A 27,045-nucleotide genomic window follows, 5' to 3' on the forward strand; every position below is an offset into this window, starting at 1 on the left:
TTAAAAGACCTAACCTCGATCCTGACCTCATGGTAAACTACCGACCGGTGTCTCACCTTCCCTTTATTTCAAAAATCCTCGAAAAAATTGTTGCGGAGCAGTTAAATGAACACTTAGCGTCTAACAATCTATGTGAAACCTTTCAATCCGGTTTCAGGGCAAATCACTCCACGGAGACAGCCCTCGCAAAAATGACTAATGATCTATTGCTAACGATGGATTCTGATGCGTCATCTATGTTGCTGCTCCTCGATCTTAGCGCTGCTTTCGATACCGTCGATCATAATATTTTATTAGAACGTATCAAAACACGAATTGGTATGTCAGACTTAGCCCTGTCTTGGTTTAACTCTTATCTTACTGATAGGATGCAGTGTGTCTCCCATAACAATGTGACCTCGGACTACGTTAAGGTAACGTGTGGAGTTCCCCAGGGTTCGGTCCTTGGCCCTGCACTCTTCAGCATCTACATGCTGCCGCTAGGTGACATCATACGCAAATACGGTGTTAGCTTTCACTGTTATGCTGATGACACCCAACTCTACATGCCCCTAAAGCTGACCAACACGCCGGATTGTAGTCAGCTGGAGGCGTGTCTTAATGAAATTAAACAATGGATGTCCGCTAACTTTTTGCAACTCAATGCCAAAAAAACGGAAATGCTGATTATCGGTCCTGCTAGACACCGAACTCTATTTAATAATACAACTCTAACATTTGACAACCAAACAATTAAACAAGGCGACACGGTAAAGAATCTGGGTATTATCTTCGACCCAACTCTCTCCTTTGAGGCACACATTAAAAGCGTTACTAAAACGGCCTTCTTTCATCTCCGTAATATCGCTAAAATTCGCTCCATTCTGTCCACTAAGGACGCTGAGATCATTATCCATGCGTTTGTTACGTCTCGCCTCGACTACTGTAACGTATTATTTTCGGGTCTCCCCATGTCTAGCATTAAAAGATTACAGTTGGTACAAAATGCGGCTGCTAGACTTTTGACAAGAACAAGAAAGTTTGATCACATTACGCCTGTACTGGCTCACCTGCACTGGCTTCCTGTGCACTTAAGATGTGACTTTAAGGTTTTACTACTTACGTATAAAATACTACACGGTCTAGCTCCATCCTATCTTGCCGATTGTATTGTACCATATGTCCCGGCAAGAAATCTGCGTTCAAAGGACTCCGGCTTGTTAGTGATTCCCAAAGCCCAAAAAAAGTCTGCGGGCTATAGAGCGTTTTCCGTTCGGGCTCCAGTACTCTGGAATGCCCTCCCGGTAACAGTTCGAGATGCCACCTCAGTAGAAGCATTTAAGTCTCACCTTAAAACTCATTTGTATACTGTAGCCTTTAAATAGACTCCCTTTTTAGACCAGTTGATCTGCTGTTTCTTTTCTTTTTCTTCTATGTCCCACTCTCCCCTGTGGAGGGGGTCCGGTCCGATCCGGTGGCCATGTACTGCTTGCCTGTGTATCGGCTGGGGACATCTCTGCGCTGCTGATCCGCCTCGACATCTCTGCGCTGCTGATCCGCCTCCGCTTGGGATGGTTTCCTGCTGGCTCCGCTGTGAACGGGACTCTCGCTGCTGAGTTGGAACCGCTTTGGACTGGACTCTCGCGACTGTGTTGGATCCATTGTGGATTGAACTTTCACAGTATCATGTTAGACCCGCTCGACATCCATTGCTTTCCTCCTCTCTAAGGTTCTCATAATCATTATTGTCACAGACGTCCCACTGGATCATTATTGTCACCGATGTCCCACTGGGTGTGAGTTTTCCTTGCCCTTATGTGGGCCTACCGAGGATGTCGTGGTGGTTTGTGCAGCCCTTTGAGACACTAGTGATTTAGGGCTATATAAGTAAACATTGATTGATTGATTGAATATCATCTCTTTTCAATTTTTGCGCATTTCCACTGTGACTGATCTAATAATACGGTCGGAGTGCAGAAGCGTTACTCCCGTGATGTCAATCTCCGGAAATAGTCGAAGGTATTCAAAAAGTTATGTCTATCGGGGACGTAATGATTAATTTTGGGTCAACTACGAACAAAATGTGATTAATCGCGATTAAATATTTTAACCGTTTGACAGCCCGCGTTTTTAGTAATAGTGCGTTTTGATGATGATATTTAAACGAGGGTCTACGAGAAAAAAGTTATATCTATTTGCGACATATTGATTAATTGTGGGTCAACTACGAACAAAATGTGATTAATCGCGATTAAATATTTTGATCGTTTTACAGCCCTAGTTTTAAATAATAAAGCGTTTTGATGGTGGTATTTAAACGAGGGTCGACGAGAAAAAAGTTATATCTATCTGCGACATATTGATTAATTGTGGGACAACTACGAACAAAATGTGATTAATCGCGATTAAATATTTTGATCGTTTGACAGCCCTAGTTTTAAGTAATAAAGCATTTTGATGGTGATATTCAAACAAGGGTCGATGAGAAAGTTATATCTATCTGCGACATATTGATTAATTTTAAGTTAACTACGAACAAAATACGAATAATTACGATAAATATTTTAATCGTTTGACAGACCTAGTTTTAAGTAGTAACATGTTTTGATGGTGATATTTAAACGAGGGTCTACGAGAAAAAAGTGATATTTATCTGCGACATATTATTTAATTTTGAATCAACTACGAACAAAATGCGATTAATCGCGGTTAAATATTTTAATCGTTTGACAGCCCTAGTTTTAAGTAATAAAGTGTTTTGATGGTGATATTTAAACGAGGGTCGACGAGAAAAAAGTTATATCTATCTGCGACATATTGATTGATTTTGACTCAAGTACGAACAGAATGCGATTAATCGCGATTAAATCTTTTAATCGTTTGACAGCCTTAGTTTTAAGTAATGAAGCGTTTTGATGGTGATATTTAAACGAAGGTCGACGAGAACAAAGTTATATTTATCTGCGACATATTGATTGATTTTGACTCAAGTATGAACAGAATGCGATTAATTACGATTAAATCATTTAAACGTTTGCCAGCCCTAGTTTTAAGTGATAAAGCATTTTGATGATGATATTTAAGTAAGGGTCGATGAGAAAAAAGTTATATCTATCTGCGACATATTGATTAATTTTGAGTCAACTATGAACAAATGCGATTAATCGTGATTTAATACTTTAATCATTGGACAGCCCTAGTTTTAAGTAATAAGGTGTTTTGATGGTGATATTTAAACGAGGGTCGACGAAAAAAAAGTTATATCTATATGCGACATATTGATTAAGTGTGGGTCAACTACGAACAAAATGCGATTAATCGCGATTAAATATTTTGATCGTTTGACAGCCCTAGTTTTAAGAAATAACGCATTTTGATGGTGATATTCAAACAAGGCTCTACAAGAAAAGTTATCTCCATCTGCGACGTATTGATTACTTTTGAGTCAACTATGAACAAAATGCGATTAATCGCGATTACATATTTTAATCGTTTAACAGCCCATGTTTTAAGGAATAAAGTGTTTTGATGGTGATATTTAAATAAGGGGCTACGAGAAAAAAGTTACATCTATCTGCGACGTATTGATAAATTTTGAGTCAACTACGAACAAAATGCGATTAATCGCGATTAAATACTTTGATCGGGTGACAGCCCTAGTTTTAAGTAATAAAGAGTTTTGATGGTGATATTTAAACGAGGGTCGACGAAAAAAAAGTTATATCTATCTGCGACATATTAAGTGTGGGTCAACTACGAACAAAATGCGATTAATCACGATTAAATACTTTAATCGTTTGACAGCCCTAGTTTTAAGAAATACAGTGCATTTTGATGGTGATATTCAAACAAGGCTCTACAAGAAAAGTTATCTCCATCTGCGACGTATTGATTAATTTTGAGTCAACTATGAACAAAATGCGATTAATCGCGATTATATATTTTAATCGTTTAACAGCCCATGTTTTAAGGAATAAAGTGTTTTGATGGTGATATTTAAATGAGGGGCTACGAGAAAAAAGTTACATCTATCTGCGACGTATTGATACATTTTGAGTCAACTACGAACAAAATGCGATTAATCGCGATTAAATACTTTGATCGTGTGACAGCCCTAGTTTTAAATAATAAAGCGTTTTGATGGTGATATTTAAACGAAAGTCGACGAAAAAAAAGTTATATCTATCTGCGACATATTGATTAAGTGTGGGTCAACTACGAACAAAATGCGATTAAACACGATTAAATACTTTAATCGTTTGACAGCCCTAGTTTTAAGTAATACAGTGCATTTTAATGGTGATATTCAAACAAGGCTCTACAAGAAAAGTTATCTCCATCTGCGACGTATTGATTCATTTTGAGTCAACTATGAAAAAAATGCGATTAATCGCGATTACATATTTTAATCGTTTAACAGCCCATGTTTTAAGGAATAAAGTGTTTTGATGGTGATATTTAAATGAGGGGCTACGAGAAAAAAGTTACATCTATCTGCGACGTATTGATAAATTTTGAGTCAACTACGAACAAAATGCGATTAATCGCGATTAAATACTTTGATCGTGTGACAGCCCTAGTTTTAAGTAATAAAGTGTATTGATGGTGATATTTAAACGAAGGTCGATGAAAAAAAAGTTATATCTATCTGCGACATATTGATTAAGTGTGGGTCAACTACGAACAAACTGTGATTAATCGCGATTAAATATTTTGATCGTTTGACAGCCCTAGTTTTAAGTGATAACACATTTTGATGTGATATTCAAACATGGGTCGATGAGAAAAATGTATATCTATCAGCGAAATATTGATTAATTTTGAGTCAACTACGAACAAAATGTGATTAATCGCGATTAAATCTTTTAATCATTTGACAGACCTAGTTTTGAGTAATAAAGTGCATTTTCATGGTGATATTTAAACAAGGCTCTACAAGAAAAGTTATACCCATCTGAGACGTATTGATTCATTTTGAGTCAACTACGAACAAAATGTGATTAATTGCGATTAAATCTTTTAATCGTTTAACAGCCCATGTTTTAAGGAATAAGGTGTTTTGATGGTGATATTTAAATGAGGGGCTACGAGAAAAAAGTTACATCTATCTGCGACGTATTGATACATTTTGAGTCAACTACGAACAAAATGCGATTAATCGCGATTAAATACTTTGATCGTGTGACAGCCCTAGTTTTAAATAATAAAGCGTTTTGATGGTGATATTTAAACGAAAGTCGACGAAAAAAAAGTTATATCTATCTGCGACATATTGATTAAGTGTGGGTCAACTACGAACAAAATGCGATTAAACACGATTAAATACTTTAATCGTTTGACAGCCCTAGTTTTAAGTAATACAGTGCATTTTAATGGTGATATTCAAACAAGGCTCTACAAGAAAAGTTATCTCCATCTGCGACGTATTGATTCATTTTGAGTCAACTATGAAAAAAATGCGATTAATCGCGATTACATATTTTAATCGTTTAACAGCCCATGTTTTAAGGAATAAAGTGTTTTGATGGTGATATTTAAATGAGGGGCTACGAGAAAAAAGTTACATCTATCTGCGACGTATTGATAAATTTTGAGTCAACTACGAACAAAATGCGATTAATCGCGATTAAATACTTTGATCGTGTGACAGCCCTAGTTTTAAGTAATAAAGTGTATTGATGGTGATATTTAAACGAAGGTCGATGAAAAAAAAGTTATATCTATCTGCGACATATTGATTAAGTGTGGGTCAACTACGAACAAACTGTGATTAATCGCGATTAAATATTTTGATCGTTTGACAGCCCTAGTTTTAAGTGATAACACATTTTGATGTGATATTCAAACATGGGTCGATGAGAAAAATGTATATCTATCAGCGAAATATTGATTAATTTTGAGTCAACTACGAACAAAATGTGATTAATCGCGATTAAATCTTTTAATCATTTGACAGACCTAGTTTTGAGTAATAAAGTGCATTTTCATGGTGATATTTAAACAAGGCTCTACAAGAAAAGTTATACCCATCTGAGACGTATTGATTCATTTTGAGTCAACTACGAACAAAATGTGATTAATTGCGATTAAATCTTTTAATCGTTTAACAGCCCATGTTTTAAGGAATAAGGTGTTTTGATGGTGATATTTAAACAAGGGTCGATGAGAAAAAAGTTATTTCTATCTGCGACATATTGATTAATTTTGAGTTAACTACGAACAAAATGCGATTAATCACGATTAAATACTTTAAACGTTTGACAGCCCTAGTTTTAAGTAATAAGGTGTTTTGATGGTGATATTTAAACGAGGGTCGACAAGAAAAAAGTTATATCTATCTGCGACATATTGATTAAGTGTGGGTCAACTACGGACAAAATGTGATTAATCGCGATTAAATATTTTAATTGTTTGACAGCCCTAGTTTTAAGTGATAACGCATTTTGATGGTGATATACAAACAAAGGTCGATGAGAAAAAAGTTATATCTATCAGCGACATATTGATTCATTTTGAGTCAACTACAAACAAAATGCGATTAATCGTGACTAAATCTTTTAATCGTTTGACAGCCCTAGTTTTAAGTAATAAAGTGCATTTTAATGGTGATATTCAAACAAGGCTCTACAAGAAAAGTTATATCCATCTGAGACGTATTGATTCATTTTGAGTCAACTACGAACAAAATGCGATTAATCGCGATTAAATATTTTAATCGTTTAACAGCCTTTGTTTTAAGGAATTGTTTTGATGGTGATATTTAAACGAGGGGCTACGAGAAAAAAGTTACATCTATCTGCGACGTATTGATAAATTTTGAGTCAACTACGAACAAAATGCGATTAATCGCGATTAAATATTTTAATTGTTTAACAGCCCTTGTTTTAAGGAATAAAGTGTTTTGATGGTGATATTTAAAGGGAAGTTCTGTAGCAAAGTGAATGATGCCATTGTCAATGCTCTCATTTCCTTGTTAATGCTTCGACAGGAGCTTTGCAACGCAGACGTTTCATTAAATATTCACGAGCTGGGTCAAGGTAGCGCCGGCCCGGAGTAGATAGCAGGAAGACGGCGTCGGCAAAAGTGTAGCAGCTGCAGTTCTGCCAGGAAACCGCGGCAAAAGACGGTGAGTGTGTGCTGGCATGCTATCAATAGACTGAAATACCCCTCAGCATATCACTCACGTCAGAGCACGGAGGGTGTAGGTGTAAAAGCTGCCACCAGAGGGTGCCAGACATGGGGGGGAAAAAGACTCAACTTGGCAATTAGACATCTTTTTTTTTAACACTATCATTTATAACCCTGTGAACATCAGTGTTATTACACAGTATGTGTCAAAACCACACTGTAGATCTACTGAAGCCGGCTTAGAGCAGAAACAAATCATTTAAGGTTTAAATCCAACTAGATAACAGGGTTTACAAGTGCACATATTTTCAGTCCTGACAGTCGTCATAGTTATCATTTAAAACGGTTATTGTTCATAATTAAATGTACCGTGTAGTAGGGTTGGACGCAGGGTTGTGCCGATACCAATATTTTGGTACCGGTACTGTTAGAATAATTGTTTCTAAATTATCACAAAAAACATTGTGTTCCTGACAAGAAGACAAAAGTCTGTCTTTGAAACCAACCAAGGATAAGGCTCATAGAACTCCACTGGGACTTCAAAGCGGACAGATGGCAGAATCTGCCCAACTTCCAGAGGAACTCTTTTTGAAGTAGTTTACAAACTCTTTTTGAACTATTTGAATCACTAATCCTGGCCTCCGTGGCGACAAATTAAGGAAGTTTCTTACAAGTATCATCCCTGCTGGACAAGGTATAGCTAAACATGATTCACCATGAATTGATTAACGTGGACTCAAACAAGTTGAAAAAAATATTGGAAAATAAAGAGTCAAACCTGTGCTAAAAGCAATGTCCTTCCTGGGTGGTCCATGCAACCCACACGACGGCTTAAATCCGTCACAGGGTGTTACCATTTTGTGGTCAATTGTACGGAATATGTACTGTGCTGTGCAATCGATTGATTGAGAACACGGTGTGGTGCTAACGGTGAGGAAAAACTCCACAAACCTCAGCTTTGCGGATGTTTTCCTTGGATTCCTCCATCTTGGTCTCCAGATCTGCCCTGCCTTGCTCAGTGGGTGGCAGGCCGTGGCTCTCGCAGTCCTCCAGTGACTGAGCAAAACACAAAACCAAACCTTGTAAAAACGTGGTTATTCTTCATATTTACAGTCATTCTGGCAACTAAGCTGACAGTTTGTTTTTTTACAGTAAAAACAATGCGGTACCGTTTTTCCACTTACAGTAATACACCGTAAAAACAACAACTTTAAATTTTACCGTAAAATAAATGACAACTCAGTCGCAAGACTTTTACTGTGTTGTTGTTTTTTTTGAACAACATATTACAGTAAATGGAAAAACAGTACCACTGTTTTTTTACCAGAAAAATTGGTGCCAGAATTTTACTGTAAAATCCATGATGGTTTTTACAACATTTTTTTTTATTCTGCCAACTAAGCTGCCAGTTTTTTTTTTTTACTGCAAAAAATGTGGTACATTTTTCCATTTACAGTAAGTAACACGCTGTAAAAATAAACAACAACCGTAGAATTCATGGTAAAAAAAAACTGGCATCTCAGTAGATAAAATTTTACCGTAAAAAACAGTGGTAAAGTTTTTTAAATTTACAGTAAAATGCTGTAAAAAAACACTGTCAATTTTAAAGTGAAATGTCTATTTTTTTTCATTTCCGTTTTTACAATGAATAATGTGACGGATAACTTGCTTATTTTCATTTTGATTAAAAAATATCGCATGATTACACATTTTTTGCAATATTGGATGCTGGGGTGTCCAAACTTTTTCCACGGAGGGCCACACACGGAAAAATTGAAGCATGCGGGCGCCGTTTTGATATTTTAAATTTTTCAAACCATAACAAAATATATGGATTTTTTTTTTGTTTACCTTTAGGGCTCCCGGGGACTAAAAGGGGTTCAGTTATTAAAATGTTAAAAACAAGTTAAATTGTCATTTTTTAATGTTTTTTATTCAACGTTTACAGTAAATCTCTACAGTGTATCAACTTCAGGTTGATATTAAGTAAAAAAAATTAATAAAAAAAGGTTTTATGCCTTTTCTGTCAAAGACAACTTTGTTTTTTGTAATAAAACTGAAATATGCAGTACTTCCCACGCTGCCCAAAACATTCAGAAAGCAATGTTGGATGTGAAGTAATTAGAGCCTTAAAAAGATCAATAACGATAATTATAATAATAATAATAAAATCCCCAGTGATTTTATTTAATTATTATTTTTTAGTAATCACAGTGAAAAGATCAATAAAATCCCATTTAATATATTTGGGATCCAAAAGGTGCCTCACTCATAAAGTGATACATTTTTATTAGTTTTTTTTTAACTTTCAACACTTAAATTACAGGATCAAAATCTATGGATTTTACGTTTGAACTATTATTTTGTTTGTTTTATGCTCTTTTGTCGAATAAAACGTTGATGTCCTTATATGGCAACCACACAATATATGCAATATTTTCCACATAAAACATTTTGAAGTGAAATATTTGAAATAATTGGAGCCTTGTAAAGATCAGTAATTCATTATAACATTGATTTTTTTTTTTTTTGATAAATTGCAAAAAAAAAAACAAAAAAAAATCTGAATCACAAATACTTTATTAATCCCTGAGGGGAAATAAAAAAAATTCAGCACAATCCTATTCAAGATCAGACAAATATTACAGGGATATAAAGATATACAGTAAATAAAATACAGTAAATAAAATAAAGATGGACAAAATATTTTTTTTTTTATCTAGTTGGATTTCACCTCATTCCACTTTATATATATATATATATATATATATATATATATGATAAATACTTAGAACTATACTGTCCTCTGGTGTCTGTTTCCGTCACCTCCCCTCAGTTATTAGTAAAGCACAATATATATAAAATAAAAAATATGTAAATATATAAAAATATATATAAATATTCATAAATATATATATATATATATATATATATATATATATAAAAATACAATATAATATATATATATATATATATATATATATATATATATAAATATATATATAAAACCAACCAACCAACCAACCATTTTCTACCGCTTATTCCCTTTTGGGGTCGCGGGGGCGCTGGCGCCTATCTCAGCTACAATCGAGCGGAAGGCGGGGTACACCCTGGACAAGTCACCGCCTCATCGCAGGGCCAACACACATATATATATATATTTTTTTGCAATTGCATTTCCATAATGTGTGGCGGGCAAATGGCCCCCGGGCTGCACTTTGGACACCCCTGTGTTAAAGTTGAAAAAGTATCACATTTCAACCAGTACACTTTTTTTTTTCCCGTCAAAATGGAAACAACACATACATTTAGTAAGAAAAAACAAGGTTATATTGATAAATATTATTTCCAGGTGTCCGCCGGGCCTTGAGTTTTGACACCTGTGTCATATGGGATAGAAAAAGTCCCGTAAAGTAAGAAGAGTGACTTACTCGCTTATAGTGTACGATGTTCTTGTGTTCTCTGGCCACCCGTGTCGCCCACTTCCTCGCCTCCTTGTTCAGACTGTGCTCCTCCGTGGTCCCCATCTCCGACTCCAGCTGACGACTCTGACAACACACACACACACACACACACACACACACACACATACACACACACACACACACACACACACACACACACACACACACACACACATACACACGGACGTGAGTCGACGCACAGGCGGACCCACACGTGCGAACATTCGGAAGCTCCTTATTGGTAGCGTGCCCAACTTTATTAGCCGCGACCAAATCAAGCACCAAGATGGCGGCGAGGAGGCGGGGATGGCGAGCGAGCGGCGAGGCGTGCCAGGAGCGACGCCACAAATAAGATCAGGAGTGAGGATCGCGCACCTGTACACGATTAACGTATCTCCTCTCGCTGTATAAAAGGGGAGAAGGAGGAGAGAACGGGGCTGGTGATGGTGCGGAGCGAGAGCAACCCGTACGAGGAAGGAACGAGAGAGAGACGACAACACGAGCAGCGGCTCGTGCAACCCGGAAGAGAGCGAGAGTGAGAGGCAGACGCAGACAACAGGAAGGCTGAAAGGCAACACGCAAAAGACTTTTGTTTATGGAAAAGAAAGGAAGTCTACACCTGCTCAGAAGGCATGTCCTTCCTTGGTGGTCCCTGGAACCCGCAAGACGGCGGTTTGAGTTTTTCACAGCAGCACTTACCAGTGAGCTGCCTCTTTTTTTTCAAATTGTATTTATTTACTAGCAAGCTGGTCTCCATTGCTCGACATTTTTAATTCTAAGAGAGACAAAACTCAAATAGAATTTGAAAATCCAAGAAAATATTTTAAAGAGTTGGTCTTCACTTGTTTGAATAAATGAATTTATTATTTTACTTTAACTTTCAGAAAGACAGTTTTAGAGAAAAAATACAACCTTAAAAATGATATGAGGATTTTTAAACACATATACCTTTTTACCTTTTAAATTCCTTCCTCTTCTTTCCTGACAATTTAAATCAATGTTCAAGTAAAGTTATTTTTTTTGTAAAGAATAATAAATACATTTTAATTTAATTCTTCATTTTAGCTTCTGTTTTTTCGACGAAGAATATTTTTGTGAAATATTTATTCAAACTTATTATGATTAAAATAAAATAAAAATATTCTGGCAAATCTAGAAAATCTGTGTGATCAAATTTAAATCTTATTTCAAAGTCTTTTGAATTCCTTTTAAAATTTTTGTTCTGGAAAATCTAGAAGAAATAATGATTTGTCTTTGTTAGAAATATAGCTTGGTCCAATTTGTTATATATTCTAACAAAGTGCAGATTGGATTTTAACCTATTTAAAACATGTCATCAAAATTCTAAAATTAATCTTAATCAGGAAAAATTACTAATAATTGTCTATAAATTATTTTTTAAATTTTTTCAAAAAGATTCAAATTAGCTAGTTTTTCCTCTTCTTTTTTTTGGTAGAATTTTTAATTTTAAAGAGTGGAAATTGAAGATAAACTATGTTTCAAAATTAAATTTTCATTTTTTTTTGTGTTTTCTCCTCTTTTAAATCGTCCAATTAAGTGTTTTTTTCATCATTTATTCTCTACAAAAAACCTTCCGTAGAAGGAAAAAAAATGTACGACGGAATGACGGACAGAAATACCCTTTTTTTTGTTGTTGGTATTTATCTGTTTCTAAATATATTTATTTTGAGAAATCATTAAGATGATCAGTGTTTCCACAAAGATAAATATCATTAATTAGAGTTAAAGGTAAATTGAGCAAATTGGCTAATTCTGGCAATTTATTTAAGTGTGTATCAAACTGGTAGCCCTTTGCATTAATCAGTACCCAAGAAATAGCTCTTGGTTTCAAAAAAGTTGGTGACCCCTTTAGTATAGTGACCTGACTCCATGCCATGCGACATTTTCTTTGAACTGTTTTTAATCAAAGGCAGTGGCTGTTTATGACCCCCCCTCCCTTAGAAACAGCTGTTGCCATGCAATCAGGGAAAGGGCCTGTTTGCTGAAGGTTAGAGTATGCAAACGTGATAGAGCACGCCGAGCCGATCTACTCGAGGTGTGCAAAGTGGATTGCGTGCGTTAGGTGAGCTGAATAAGACGTTGTCAGAATAATTATATCTAAGTTATTACAAACTTTGTGTTTCGATGAGTTCCCGGCGAGCACACAAAAGCTGTCTTTGATCCTACCAAGAAGAAGGCTTGTAAAAACTCCACTGTGTAGAAGTATTTGGTCAACCATTCAAAGCTCTCACTGATGGACGGAGGTTTTGGCTCAAAATCTCACGATACACGGCCCCATTCATTCTTTCCTTAAAGGGGAACATTATCACAATTTCAAAAGGGTTAAAAACAATAAAAATCAGTTCCCAGTGGCTTGTTGTATTTTTTGACATTTTTTTCAAAATTTTACCGGTCCCGGAATATCCCTAAATAAAGCTTTAAAGTGCCTTATTTCCGCTATCTTCGAAACCACTATCCATTTCCCTGTGACGTCATACAGTGCTGCCAATGTAAACAACATGGCGGTTACCACAGCAACATATAGCGACATTAGCTCGGATTCAGACTCGGATTTCAGCGGCTTAAGCGATTCAACAGATTACGCATGTATTGAAACAGATGGTCGGAGTATGGAGGCAGATAGCGAAAACGAAATTGAAGAAGAAATTGAAGCTATTGAGCGAATAGCTATTGACGCTATTCGGCCATAGCGTGGGTGTACCTAATGAAGTGGCCCATAGCATGGCTGCCTTATTAGCATCGCCGGTAAAATGTGCGGACCAAACGATCAGGACTTTCGCATCTTGTGACACTGGAGAAACTTAAATCCGTCGATTGGTAAGTGTTTGTTTCGCATTAAATGTGTGTATTTACTTTCAAATGTACATACAGCTAGCGTAAATAGCATGTTAGCATCGATTAGCTGGCAGTCATGCCGTGACCAAATATGTCTGATTAGCACATAAGTCAACAACATCAACAAAACTCACCTTTGTGATTTCGTTGACTTTATTGTTGCAAATGCATCTGCAGGTTATCCATACATCTCTGTGCCATGTCTGTCTTAGCATCGCCGGTCAAATGTGAAGACACTCTGGTACATTCAATGGGGGTCTGGCGGCAGATTTCTTGCCAGTGGTGCAACTTGAATCCCTCCCTGTTAGTGTTGTTACACCCTCCGACAACACACCCACGAGGCATGATGTCTCCAAGGTTCCAAAAAATAGTCGAAAAAACGGAAAATAACAGAGCTGAGACCCGGTGTTTGTAATGTGAAAACTAATATGGCGGGTGTGTTACCTCGGTGACGTCACGTTCTGACGTCATCGCTAAAAGACCGATGAACAGAAAGGCGTTTAATTTGCCAAAATTCACCCATTTAGCGTTCGGAAATCGGTTAAAAAAATATATGGTCTTTTTTCTGCAACATCAAGGTATATATTGACGCTTGCATAGGTCTGGTGATAATGTTCCCCTTTAACACGGATCAATCGTCCCGTCCCCTTAGCAGAAAAACAGCCCCAAAGCATGATGTTTCCACCCCCATGCTTCACAGTAGGTATGGTGTTCTTGGGATGCAACTCAGTATTCTTCTTCCTCCAAACACGACGAGTTGAGTTTATACCAAAATGGATACATGGATGATACAGCAGAGGATTAGGAGAATGTCATGTGGTCAGATGAAACCAAAATAGAACTTTTTGGTATAAACTCAACTGGTGGTGTTTGGAGGAAGAAGAATACTGAGTTGCATCCCAAGAACACCATGCCTACTGTGAAGCATGGGGGTGGAAACATCATGCTTTGGGGCTGTTTTTCTGCTAAGGGGACAGGACGATTGATCCGTGTTAAGGAAAGAATGAATGGGGCCATGTATCGTGAGATTTTGAGCCAAAACCTCCTTCCATCAGTGAGAGCTTTGAATGGTTGACCAAATACTTATTTTCCACCATAATTTACAAATAAATTCTTTAAAATTCCTACAATGTGAATTCCTGGATTTTTTTTTCACATTCTGTCTCTCACAGTTGAAGTGTACCTATGATGATAATTACAGACCTCTGTCATCATTTTAAGTGGGAGTATATATATATATATATATATATATATATATATATATATATATATATATATATATATATGTAGGTGTGGGAAAAATCACAAGACTACTTCATCTCTACAGAACTGTTTCATGAGGAGTTCCCTCAATCATCAGGAGATTTTAATGGAAGCATTCACATACAATGGTTTATATAGGGCAAGGAGCAGCGAGAACACCAAGAAGCGCATATGCCAAATCTTCAAAGAAAATGGCCTACGGATCACGATTGAAGCCAACAAGCAAACCGTCAACTTCCTCGACGTCACTTTCAACCTGAGAAACAACAGCTACCGACCATTCACCAAACCCAACACAACACTCCAATACGTGCACCATGACAGCAACCACCCACCCACCACCACGAAAATAATACCTACCGGAATTAATAAAAGGCTATCGATGCTGTCAGCTAGCAAAGCTGAATTCGACCAAGCAACCCCCCCCATACCAGAAAGCACTTGATGAAAGTGGATACAACTTCACCCTCACCTATGAACCCGCTCCAGGAAACCAACCATAAAAAAGAGCAGAAAACGAAACAACATCATCTGGTACAACCCACCATTCAGCAAAAACGTCTCAACCAACATCGGCCACAAGTTCCTCACTCTGATCGACAAACACTTCCCCAAAGGCAAAAAATATTCGACAAGAACAACATTAAATTGAGCTACAGCTGTATGAATAACATGCAACAAATCATTTCAAACCACAACAAAGCAATTGCAAAAGGACTGCCCACCCCCAGACTAAACGACCCTGAAACCAATAAGGAATGTAACTGTCGCAAGAAACCTGATTGCCCTCTCAACGGAGGGTGCTTACAGACATCAGTCGTTTACCAAGCAAAGGTAACAGGCAAGGACATTAACACATCCGACACGTACGTAGGATTAACCGAAGATGGAATAATCACAACGCCTCCTTTAGAAACCAGACTTTGCGGAATTCTACAGAACTCGGCAAGCACATTTGGAACCTCAAAGACAATAATGTTGAATATTCAATAACATGGCAAATTCTTGCATCCAGCACACCTTACAACAGTGGTAATAAAAGATGCAACCTATGCTTAAAAGAGAAACTGTTTATTACATATCATCCAGACCTGTCATCCCTCAACAAGCGCTGTGAAATCATTTCAACATGCCGCCACAGACGGAAACACCTCCTAGGTAACACATGAGCCAATCACCACACCCTACGCCTGCCTGTACCCACCCACTCTGTGCCCTATATAAACCATTGTATGTGAATGCTTCCATTAAAATCTCCTGATGATTGAGGGAACCCCTCATGAAACAGTTCTGTAGAGACGAAGTAGTCTTGTGATTTTTCCCACACCTACATATTGCGCTCTACCACGGTATCGAGCACTATTCTCTGGATAATCCAATCAAGACACATATATATATATATATATATATATATATATATATATATATATATGCAGTAATTTCCGGCCCCACACATCTTCTATTGATAGCAATTAATGAGACTTCTTTTAATTATGATGAAATATATTTTCAACAAAGCATTAGTGCAGGGGTAGGGAACCTACGGCTCTAGAGCCAGATGTGGCTCTTTTGATGACTGCATCTGGCTCTCGGATAAATCTGAGCTGACACTGCTTAACACAATAAGTAATGAATAATTCCACTTGTAATCACAGTGTTAAAAATAACGTTCAAAATACAAAAATGCTCATGCATTTGAATCCACCCATCTTTTTTTCTACCGCACCTGTTCAAGAAGTTGCCTTAAGGGTAAGAAATAATTGATTTATTATTGGTTAGTGTAGGGCTAGCCCTCTTGGGGGTTCGTCAACAAGGCCCAGCTGGGCCATTTACACACCTGTCGCTGATTTCGAGAACATCCCGCTTCGCTGCATACCCGCAGGCCACGCCCCCTCCTAAGTTAGCTTCAGAATAACAATGTTATTACAAAGAATAAGAGACCTATTATACTCTAGAAATGTTGGTCTTAATTAAAAATGCAGGTTTTTAGTTGTGTTCAGTGTTAAAAATATATTATATGGCTCTCATTACATTTGAAAATATTTGGCTTCTTGGCTCTCTCAGCCAAAAAGGTTCCCGACCCCTGCATTAGTGAGTCACGACTACCGTGGTGGCGTTCAGTCGCCAGGAATACTGATCTCTGACAGGGCGCTAACGTGCTAAAAGAAGCATCAAAACGTCGGATTGATGTGATGAGACAAGCAGGTAATGGCTGACGGCATGCTAACAGTTATGGCTGACGGCATGCTAACAGTTCGTGCTACCTGTGCCAGCGTCATTCTCATGGCACTGACGGGCGAAGGCTCAATGTCCACCAACTGCTGCACCGAGCTCAGAGTCTGGCACCAGAGCGGCGTGGAAGGCACACAAACACAAGGAAGGAGTTAGCTGGGGAAAAGGTCGAGGGAGCAGCGTTAGCCGGGGTGGGTCGAGGATCAGGGAGAGACGGGGGAACGTTAAAAAGAGAGAGGTTAGAAAGGTTTGTAAAGACGACATTGCGTGGATGTGCGATACAGAGGAAGAGGAAAAGCGAGGCTGATGTCAAAGAGGAAAAATATATGAAGAGTTCAGACGCAAAAACTGATCAATTCCGGCCCACAAACCCCGTTTCCTTATGAGTTGGGAAATTATGTTAGATGTAAATATCAATCAATCAATGTTTACTTATATAGCCCTAAATCACTAGTGTCTCAAAGGGCTGCACAAACCACTACGACATCCTCGGTAGGCCCACATAAGGGCAAGGAAAACTCACACCCAGTGGGACGTCGGTGACAATGATGACTATGAGAAACCTTGGAGAGGAGGAAAGCAATGGATGTCGAGCGGGTCTAACATGATACTGTGAAAGTTCAATCCATAATGGATCCAAAGCAGTCGCGAGAGTCCAGTCCAAAGCGGATCCAACACAGCAGCGAGAGTCCCGTTCACAGCGGAGCCAGCGGGAAACCATCCCAAGCGGAGGCGGATCAGCAGCGCAGAGATGTCCCCAACCGACACAGAGGCGAGCAGTACATGGCCACCGGATATGTCCCACAAGGGAGAGTGGGACATAGGAGAAAGAGAAAAGAAACGGCAGATCAACTGGTCTAAAAAGGGAGTCTATTTAAAGGCTAGAGTATACAAATGAGTTTTAAGGTGAGACTTAAATGCTTCTACTGAGGTGGCATCTCGAACTGTTACCGGGAGGGCATTCCAGAGTACTGGAGCCCGAAACTGAAAACGCTCTATAGCCCGCAGACTTTTTTTGGGCTTTGGGAATCACTAATAAGCATTACGCCTGTACTGGCTTCCTGTCCACTTAAGATGTGACTTTAAGGTTTTACTACTTACGGATAAAATACTACACGGTCTAGCTCCATCCTATCTTGCCGATTGTATTGTACCATATGTCCCGGCAAGAAATCTGCCTTCAAAAGACTCCGGCTTATTAGTGATTCCTAAAGCCCAAAAAAAGTCTGCGGGCTATAGAGCGTTTTCCGTTCGGGCTCCAGTACTCTGGAATGCCCTCCCGGTAACAGTTCGAGATGCCACCTCAGTAGAAGCATTTAAGTCTCACCTTAAAACTCATCTGCATACTCTAGCCTTTAAATAGACTCCCTTTTTAGACCAGTTGATCTGCCGCTTCTTTTCTTTTTTCTCCTATGTCCCCCCCTCCCTTGTGGAGGGGGTCCGGTCCGATGACCATGGATGAAGTACTGGCTGTCCAGAGTCGAAACCCAGGATGGACCGCTCGCCTGTGTATCGGTTGGGGACATCTCTACGCTGCTGATCCGCCTCCGCTTGAGATGGTTTCCTGTGGACGGGACTCTCGCTGCCGTCTTGGATCCGCTTTGAACTGAACTCTAGCGAATGTGTTGGAGCCACTATGGATTGAACTTTCACAGTATCATGTTAGACCCGCTCGACATCCATTGCTTTCGGTCCCCTAGAGGGGTGGGGGGGGGGGGTTGGCCACATCTGAGGTCCTCTCCAAGGTTTCTCATAGTCAGCATTGTCACTGGCGTCCCACTGGATGTGAATTCTCCCTCCCCACTGGGTGTGAGTTTTCCTTGCCCTTTTGTGGGTTCTTCCGAGGATGTTGTAGTCGTAATGGTTTGTGCAGCCCTTTGAGACATTTGTGATTTGGGGCTATATAAATAAACATTGATTGATTTGATGTTCAAACTGAAATAATCATTAACTTTAGAATTTGATGCCAGCAACACGTGACAAAGAAGTTGGGAAATGTGGCAATAAATACTGATAAAGTTGAGGAATGCTCATCAAACACTTATTTGGAACATCCCACAGGTTTTCAGGCTAATTGGGAACAGGTGGGTGCCATGATTGGGTATAAAAACAGCTTCCCAATTAAATGCTCAGTCTTTCACAAGAAAGGATGGGGCGAGGTACACCCCTTTGTCCACATCTGCGTGAGCAAATAGTCAAACAGTTTAAGAACGATTCTCAAAGTGGAATTGCAAGAAATTTAAGGATTTCAACATCTACGCTCCATAATATCATCAAAAGGTTCAAAGAATCTGGAGAAATCACTCCACGGAACCCAACATTGAATGACCGTGACCTTCCATCCCTCAAACGACACTGTATCAAAAACCAACATCAATCTGTAAAGGATATCTCAAGGATATCCAACAATTTTATTTTTCATTCAGTATAATTTGATGTAAAAAAAAATTCAGTTTACAAAATTCAAACGCAAAAAATTCAGTTACTTCTCAAAAAAAAAAAAGGTAATAAAGACACAAATTAACCTCCATAATAAGCCGCTACTTTTTTCTACACTTTGAAAACGCGAGAATTTTACGTTTTGTTCGGTTAGATTTTAAGAAGTTTCAAAGAAGAGCTTCCAAATGCAAAAATAACAAAATTCGATTGACACAAAAATTATTTTGAGTAAGAAATTGATTGCAAACAAGCATACAATTTTTAAATTTCCTAAGGGAACTCTCCTGAAGGAATCAATAAAGTACTATCTATCTATAAAAGTTAAATACCAGAGACTTTAAAAGGAATAACCTTCAAAAGAAGATGGCGACTTGTCCAGGGTGTACCCCGCCTTCCGCCCGATTGTAGCTGAGATAGGCGCCAGCGCCCCCCCGCAATCCCAAAAGGGAATAAGCGGTAGAAAATGGATGGATGGATGGAAATTTCAAATCAAAAAAGTCAAGTGGAAAACCCAACTCTATATATTTTTTTGTACTGAACTGTGTACTAATAAAAGTGTCAATCAATCAATCAATTTTATTTGAAATGTAACTTCCTCTGATTATAATCCCTCAACTATCGAGGCAGGAAGGGAATGTCAACACAAGCATAGAAAACACTCAAAAAGTGTCAACAAAATAGTAAAATCACATTGAACTCTTAACAATAAGCTCTTTAAAGTAAGGAATATGTAAGAAATGCTTCATAAGGCGTAATAAAATAGTGCAAAGTGTTTCAGGTTTCTCTGTTTAAATTTTCACACTTTGCACCATTTTATTACTCTTTAAGAAGCATTTATTTATTGTTAAGTGTTCAATGTGAATTTACTATTTTGTTGACATTTTTTTTGACTATTTTCCATGCTTGTGTTGACATTTCCTTTCTGCCTCGATAGCTGAGGGATTATAATCAGAGGAAGGTTGCATCGCGTGGACATCAGGGGCGGTACTTCTGGATTGGCAGACCGGGGTGGTGGTCCCTGTCTTTAAGAAGGGGGACCGGAGGGTGTGTTCCAACTCTCGTGGGATCACACTCCTCAGCCTTCCCGGTAAGGTTTATTCAGGTGTACTGGAGAGGAGGCTACGCCGGATAGTCCAACCTCGGATTCAGGAGGAACAGTGTGGTTTTCGTCCTGGTCGTGGAACTGTGGACCAGCTCTATACTCTGGGCAGGGTTGTTGAGGGTGCATGGGAGTTTGCCCAACCAGTCTACATGTGCTTTGTGGACTTGGAGAAGGCATTGGACCGTGTCCCTCGGGAAGTCCTGTGGGGAGTGTTCAGAGAGTATGGGGTATCGGACTGTCTTATTGTGGCGGTCCGCTCCCTGTACGATCAGTGCCAGAGCTTGGTCCGCATTGTAAGTCGGACACGTTTCCAGTGAGGGTTGGACTCCGCCAAGGCTGTCCTTTGTCACCGATTCTGTTCATAACTTTTATGGACAGAATTTCTAGGCGCAGTCAAGGCGTTGAGGGGTTCCGGTTTGGTGACCGCAGGATTAGGTCTCTGCTTTTTGCAGATGATGTGGTCCTGATGGCTTCATCTGACCGGGATCTTCAGCTCTCGCTGGATCGGTTCGCAGCCGAGTGTGAAGCGACCGGAATGAGAATCGGCACCTCCAAGTCCGAGTTCATGGTTCTCGCCCGGAAAAGGGTGGAGTGCCATCCCCGGGTTGGGGAGGAGACCCTGCCCCAAGTGGAGGAGTTCAAGTACCTAGGAGTCTTGTTCACGAGTGGGGGAAGAGTGGATGGTGAGATCGACAGGCGGATCGGTGCGGCGTCTTCAGTAATGCGGACGTTGTACCGATCCGTTGTGGTGAAGAAGGAGCTGAGCCGGAAGGCAAAGCTCTCAATTTACCGGTCGATCTACGTTCCCATCCTCACCTATGGTCATGAGCTTTGGGTCATGACCGAAAGGATAAGATCACGGGTACAAGCGGCCGAAATTAGTTTGGGGCTCTCCCTTAGAGATAGGGTGAGAAGCTCTGCCATCCGGGAGGAGCTCAACGTAAAGCCGCTGCTCCTCCACATCGAGAGGAGCCAGACGAGGTGGTTCGGGCATCTGGTCAGGATGCCACCCGAACGCCTCCCTAGGGAGGTGTTTAGGGCACGTCCGACCGGTAGGAGGCCACAGGGAAGACCCAGGACACGTTGGGAAGACTATGTCTCCCGGCTGGCCTGGGAACGCCTCAGGATCCCCGGGGAAGAGCTAGACGAAGTGGCTGGGGAGAGGGAAGTCTGGGCTTCCCTGCTTAGGCTGTTGCCCCCGCGACCCGACCTCGGATAAGCGGAAAAAGATGGATGGATGGTTACATTTCAAATAAAATGTATTTTTCTCCTAGTTCTTATTTTCCATAGGTCATAAAACATATCGGTATGGACTGATATATAAAACAGTTTTCAGCCACATTGCCCAATCCCACAAAATAGTTTTTTCTCACTCTCGTTTTTCCGTTTTTAAACCTCTGCTCAGAACCGTCTTAAGATCAGACTCTTGCAAGAAATACTTCAAACCGCCGCGTGGGACGGCACGTCAGCTCCTCACTGCTCGGCAACAGTGATCCACGGACAACATTAATGCAATTAAACGGCTAATCCTGTTATTTGAAAAATATGAGAGCGATTTTCCCAGTGGAGACGCAGACATGGCATTAATAAGCTGTCAAGAGAAAAGGTCATATTTCCAAGGAATACATCAAAGCTATGAGAATACAAGAACTGTGGATCGGACCGTGGTTGTGTGTCGCTAAGAAAGGTACGACAAAAGTTTGAGCGTGGAGTGGTTTTCCCTCCCTCACCTTGTCACAATCGCTGGGCTGGAACTGGAAGTCGTGTGCTTTGTGGAAGACTGGGTTCTCTTGCATGAACAACTGCTGGTTGTACTCTTGGATGATCTGAGGAAGGAGCAAAAGCAGGCTTTAAGTGAGACTTGCGATCGTACAGAGAATAGATTTCGAGCTCCCGTCTTAAAGGCCTACTGAAACCCACTACTAACGACCACGCAGTCTGATAGTTTTTAACTTTTTGCAACTTAACGCCAAAAAAAACGGAAATGCTGATTATCGGTCCTGCTAGACACCGACCTCTATTTCATAATACAACTTTAACATTTGACAACCAAATAATAAAACAAGGTGACTCGGTAAAAAATCTGGGTATTATCTTCGACCCAAGTCTCTCCTTTGAGGCACACATTAAAAGCGTTACTAAAACGGCCTTCTCTCATCTCCGTAATATCGCTAAAATTTGCTCCATTTTGTCCACTAAAGACGCCGAGATCATTATCCATGCGTTTGTTACGCCTCGTCTCGATTACTGTAACGTATTATTTTCGGGTCTCCCCATGTCTAGCATGAAAAGATTACAGTTGGTACAAAATGCGGCTGCTAGACTTTTGACAAGAACAAGAAAGTTTGATCACATTACGCCTGTACTGGCTTCCTGTGCACTTAAGATGTGACTTTAAGGTTTTACTACTTACGTATAAAATACTACACGGTCTAGCTCCATCCTATCTTGCCGATTGTATTGTACCATATGTCCCGGCAAGAAATCTGCGTTCAAAAGACTCCGGCTTATTAGTGATTCCTAGAGCCCCAAAAAAGTCTGCAGCTATAGAGCGTTTTCCGTTCGGGCTCCAGTACTCTGGAATGCCCTCCCGGTAACAGTTCGAGATGCTACCTCAGTAGAAGCATTTAAGTCTCACTTTAAAACTCATCTGTATACTCTAGCCTTTAAATAGACCTCCTTTTTAGACCAGTTGATCTGCCGCTTCTTTTCTTTCTCCTATGTCCCCCCCTCCCTTGTGGAGGGGGTCCGGTCCGATGACCACGGATGAAGTACTGGCTGTCCAGAGTCGATAGTCCTCTCCAAGGTTTCTCATAGTCAGCATTGTCACTGGCGTCCCACTGGATGTGAATTCTCCCTGCCCACTGGGTGTGAGTTTTCCTTGCCCTTTTGTGGGTTCTTCCGAGGATGTTGTAGTCGTAATGATTTGTGCAGCCCTTTGAGACATTTGTGATTTGGGGCTATATAAATAAACATTGATTGATTGATTGATTATATATCAATGATGAGATATTAACATTGCAACACATGCCAATACGGCCGGTTTAGTTTACTAAATTGCAATTTTAAATTTCGCGCGAAGTGTCCTGTTGAAAACGTCGCAGAATGATGACGTCACGCATTGTAGAGGACATTTTGTTCCAGCACCGTTCCCAGCTATAAGTCGTCCACCTTTCATCGCATAATTCCACGGTATTCTGGACATCTGTGTTGCTGAATCTTTTGCAATTTGTTCAATGAATAATGGAGACGTCAAAGAAGAAAGCTGCAGGTGCCTTTAGCAACACAAACACAGCCGGCGTTTCGCTGTTTACATTCCAGAAAGATGACGGTGAAGCTTTACTATGGAACGGTATAGCTCGGTTGGTAGAGCGGCCGTGCCAGCAACTTGAGGGTTGCAGGTTCGATTCCCGCTTCCGCCATCCTAGTCAATGCCGTTGTGTCCTTGGGCAAGAGACTTTACCCATCTGCTCCCAGTGCCACCTACACTGGTTTATATGTAAAAAATTAGATATTGGGTTTCACTCTGTAAAGCGCTTTGAGTCACTAGAGAAAAAGCGCTATATAAATATAATTCACAACAGAGCGGTCAAGCGAACACGGTTGGATTGGACCACACACACAAAGTACAGTTTTATGCAGCGATCATTTCGAATTATGGTGTTTCAAAGAGGGTCCCTTGCGAAGGGCAGAGATGGGCATCGCCACCACCCGTCGACTGGTGCTGAAGAAAGGTGCGGGGCCGACCTTCAGGTTGTACAGGTACGACCATATAATCTCACTAAAACACTAGTAACACTATAAGCAGATAAGGGATTTTCCAGAATTATCCTAGTAAATTTGTCTAATAACATCTGAATCGCTCCGACTGTATAGTTTTTTTTTTTTAGTCCTTCACTCTCTCTTTCCTCATCCACAAATCTTTCATCCTGGCTCAGAATAAGGAAGAAATCGTCGCTTTCTTGGTCCGAATCGCTTTCGCTGCTAGTGGCCATGATTGTAAACAATGTTCAGATGCGAGGAGCTCCACAACCCGTGACGTCACGCGCACCTCGTCTGCTACTTCCGGTACAGGCAAGGCTTTTTTATTAGCGACCAAAAGTCGCAAACTTTATCGTGGATGTTCTCTACTAAATCCTTTCAGCAAAAATATGGCAATATGGCGAAATGATGAAGTATGAGACATAGAATGGACCTGCTATCCCCGTTTAAATAAGAACATCTCATTTCAGTAGGCCTTTCAGAAAATTATGAGTCGGGGAGGTGTGGCTCGGTTGGTAGAGCAGACGTGCCAGCAACTTGAGGGTTTCAAGTTCGATATCGGGTTTCACAATGAAAAGCGCTTTGAGTCACTAGAGAAAAGCGCTATGTAAATATAGTTCATTTCACTTCATGATCCAATCGGATGCACCCAGCGGGATCAACACATTGAAAACAACGTCGAGAACTTGTTGAATTAGATCCTGACCTTGAGCAACTCACACCTGACGTTGAAACAACATGCTTTTTGCAACGTTTAATCAATGTTGGGTCCTGACGTTGATTTGGGTATTGAATTTTGGTCATTTCCCAACTAAAATTCTACGGCACAAATACATTGAAACATCATGCTTTTTGACGACGTTTAATCAATGTTGGGTCCTCACGTTGATTTGACCATTGAATTTTGGTCATTTCGTAACCAATATTCCACATCACAAATACAACGTTGAAACAACTGCTTTTTGACAATATTTAATCATTATTGGGTTTTGACGTTGATTTGACCATTGAATTTTGGTAAGTTCTGAACTAAAATTCTACGACACAAATACAACGTTGAAACAACATGTTTTTTGATGACGTTTAATCAATGTTAGGTCCTGACGTTGATATGACCATTGAAATTTGGTCATTTCCCAACAAATTTTCTACAACACAAATACAACGTTGAAACAAAATGCTTTTTGACGACGTTTAATCAACGTTGGGTTCTAAGGTTTATTTTACCATTGAAATGTGGTCATTTCGTAACCAATATTCCACAAAACAAATAAAACGTTGAAACATGCTTTTTGACGACATTTATTCAATGTCAGGTTGCAACGTTGACTTTACCATTGATTTTTGGTCATTTCCCAACCAATATTCTGCAACACAAATATGTCGAAACAACATGTTTTTTGACGACGTTTAATCAATGTTGGGTCCTGACGTTGATTTGATTATTGACTTTTGGTCATTTCCTAACAAATTCTTCGACACAAATACATTGAAACAACATACTTTTTGCAACGTCTATTCAATGTCATATTGTGACGTTGATTTGGCCATTGAAATTTGGTCATTTCCTAACAAATTGTTCGACACAAATACATTGAAACAACGTTTAATAAATGTTGGGTCCTCACGTTCACTTGACCATTGAAATTTGGTCATTTCCCAACCAATATTCTACAACACAAATACAACGTTGAAACAACATGTTTTTTGACGACGTTTAATCAATGTTAGGTCCTGACGTTGATTTGACCATTGAAATGTGGTCATTCCCCAACCAAAATTCTACGACACAAATACAACATTGAAACAACATGCTTTTTGACGACGTTTATTCAATGTCAGGTTGCGACATTGACTTGACCATTGATTTTTGGTAATTTCCCAACCAATATTCTACAACACAAATACAACGTTGAAACAATATGTTTTTTGACGACGTTTAATCAATGTTAGGTCCTGACGTTGATATGACCATTGAAATTTGGTCTTTTCGTAACCAATATTCTACAACACAAATACAACGTTGAAACAACATGCTTTTTGACGACGTTTAATCAATGTTGGGTTCTGATGTTTATTTCACCATTGAAATTTGGTAATTTCGTAACCAATATTCCGCATAACAAATAAAACGTTGAAACATGCTTTTTGACGACATTTATTCAATGTCAGGTTGCAACGTTCACTTTACCATTGATTTTTGGTCATTTCCCAACCAATATTCTGCAACACAAATATGTTGAAACGACATGCTTTTTGACGACGTTTAATTAATGTTGGGTCCTGACGTTGATTTGACCATTGAATTTTGGTCGTTTCCCAACCAATATTCTGGAACACAAATACATTGAAACAACATGCTTTTTGCAACGTTTAATCAATGTTGGGTTCTAACGTTTATTTCATGATTGAAATTTGGTCATTTTGTAACCAATAATCCACATAACAAATAAAACGTTGAAACATGCTTTTTGACGACATTTATTCAATGTCAGGTTGCAACATTGACTTGACCATTGATTTTTGGTCATTTCCCAACCAATATTCTGCAACACAAATATATTGAAACAACATGCTTTTTGACGACGTTGAATAAATGTTGGGTCCTGACGTTGATTTGATTATTGAATTTTGGTCATTTCCCAACTAAAATTCTACGACACAAATACATTGAAACAACATGCTTTTTGCAACGTTTAATCAATGTTGGGTCCTGACGTTGATTTGACCATTGAAATTTGGTCATTTCGTAACCAATATTCCACATCATAAATACAACGTTGAAACAACATGCTTTTTGACGATATTTATTCAATTTTA

General features: G+C 39.3%; 1 protein-coding gene across 1 annotated transcript in view; it reads right to left on the reverse strand.

The window, feature by feature from the left end:
- Nucleotides 1-27,045, reverse strand: part of LOC133564759 (F-BAR and double SH3 domains protein 2-like) — a 163,783-nt gene that overhangs the window by 32,874 nt on the left and 103,864 nt on the right. Inside the window, 3 exon segments of the mRNA XM_061919244.1 lie at nt 8,059-8,163; nt 10,539-10,655; nt 22,194-22,289. Coding sequence (XP_061775228.1) covers nt 8,059-8,163; nt 10,539-10,655; nt 22,194-22,289 — 318 coding nt within the window.

This window comes from Nerophis ophidion, linkage group LG13, assembly GCF_033978795.1.
Source record: "Nerophis ophidion isolate RoL-2023_Sa linkage group LG13, RoL_Noph_v1.0, whole genome shotgun sequence".
NCBI classification, from domain to species: domain Eukaryota; kingdom Metazoa; phylum Chordata; class Actinopteri; order Syngnathiformes; family Syngnathidae; genus Nerophis; species Nerophis ophidion.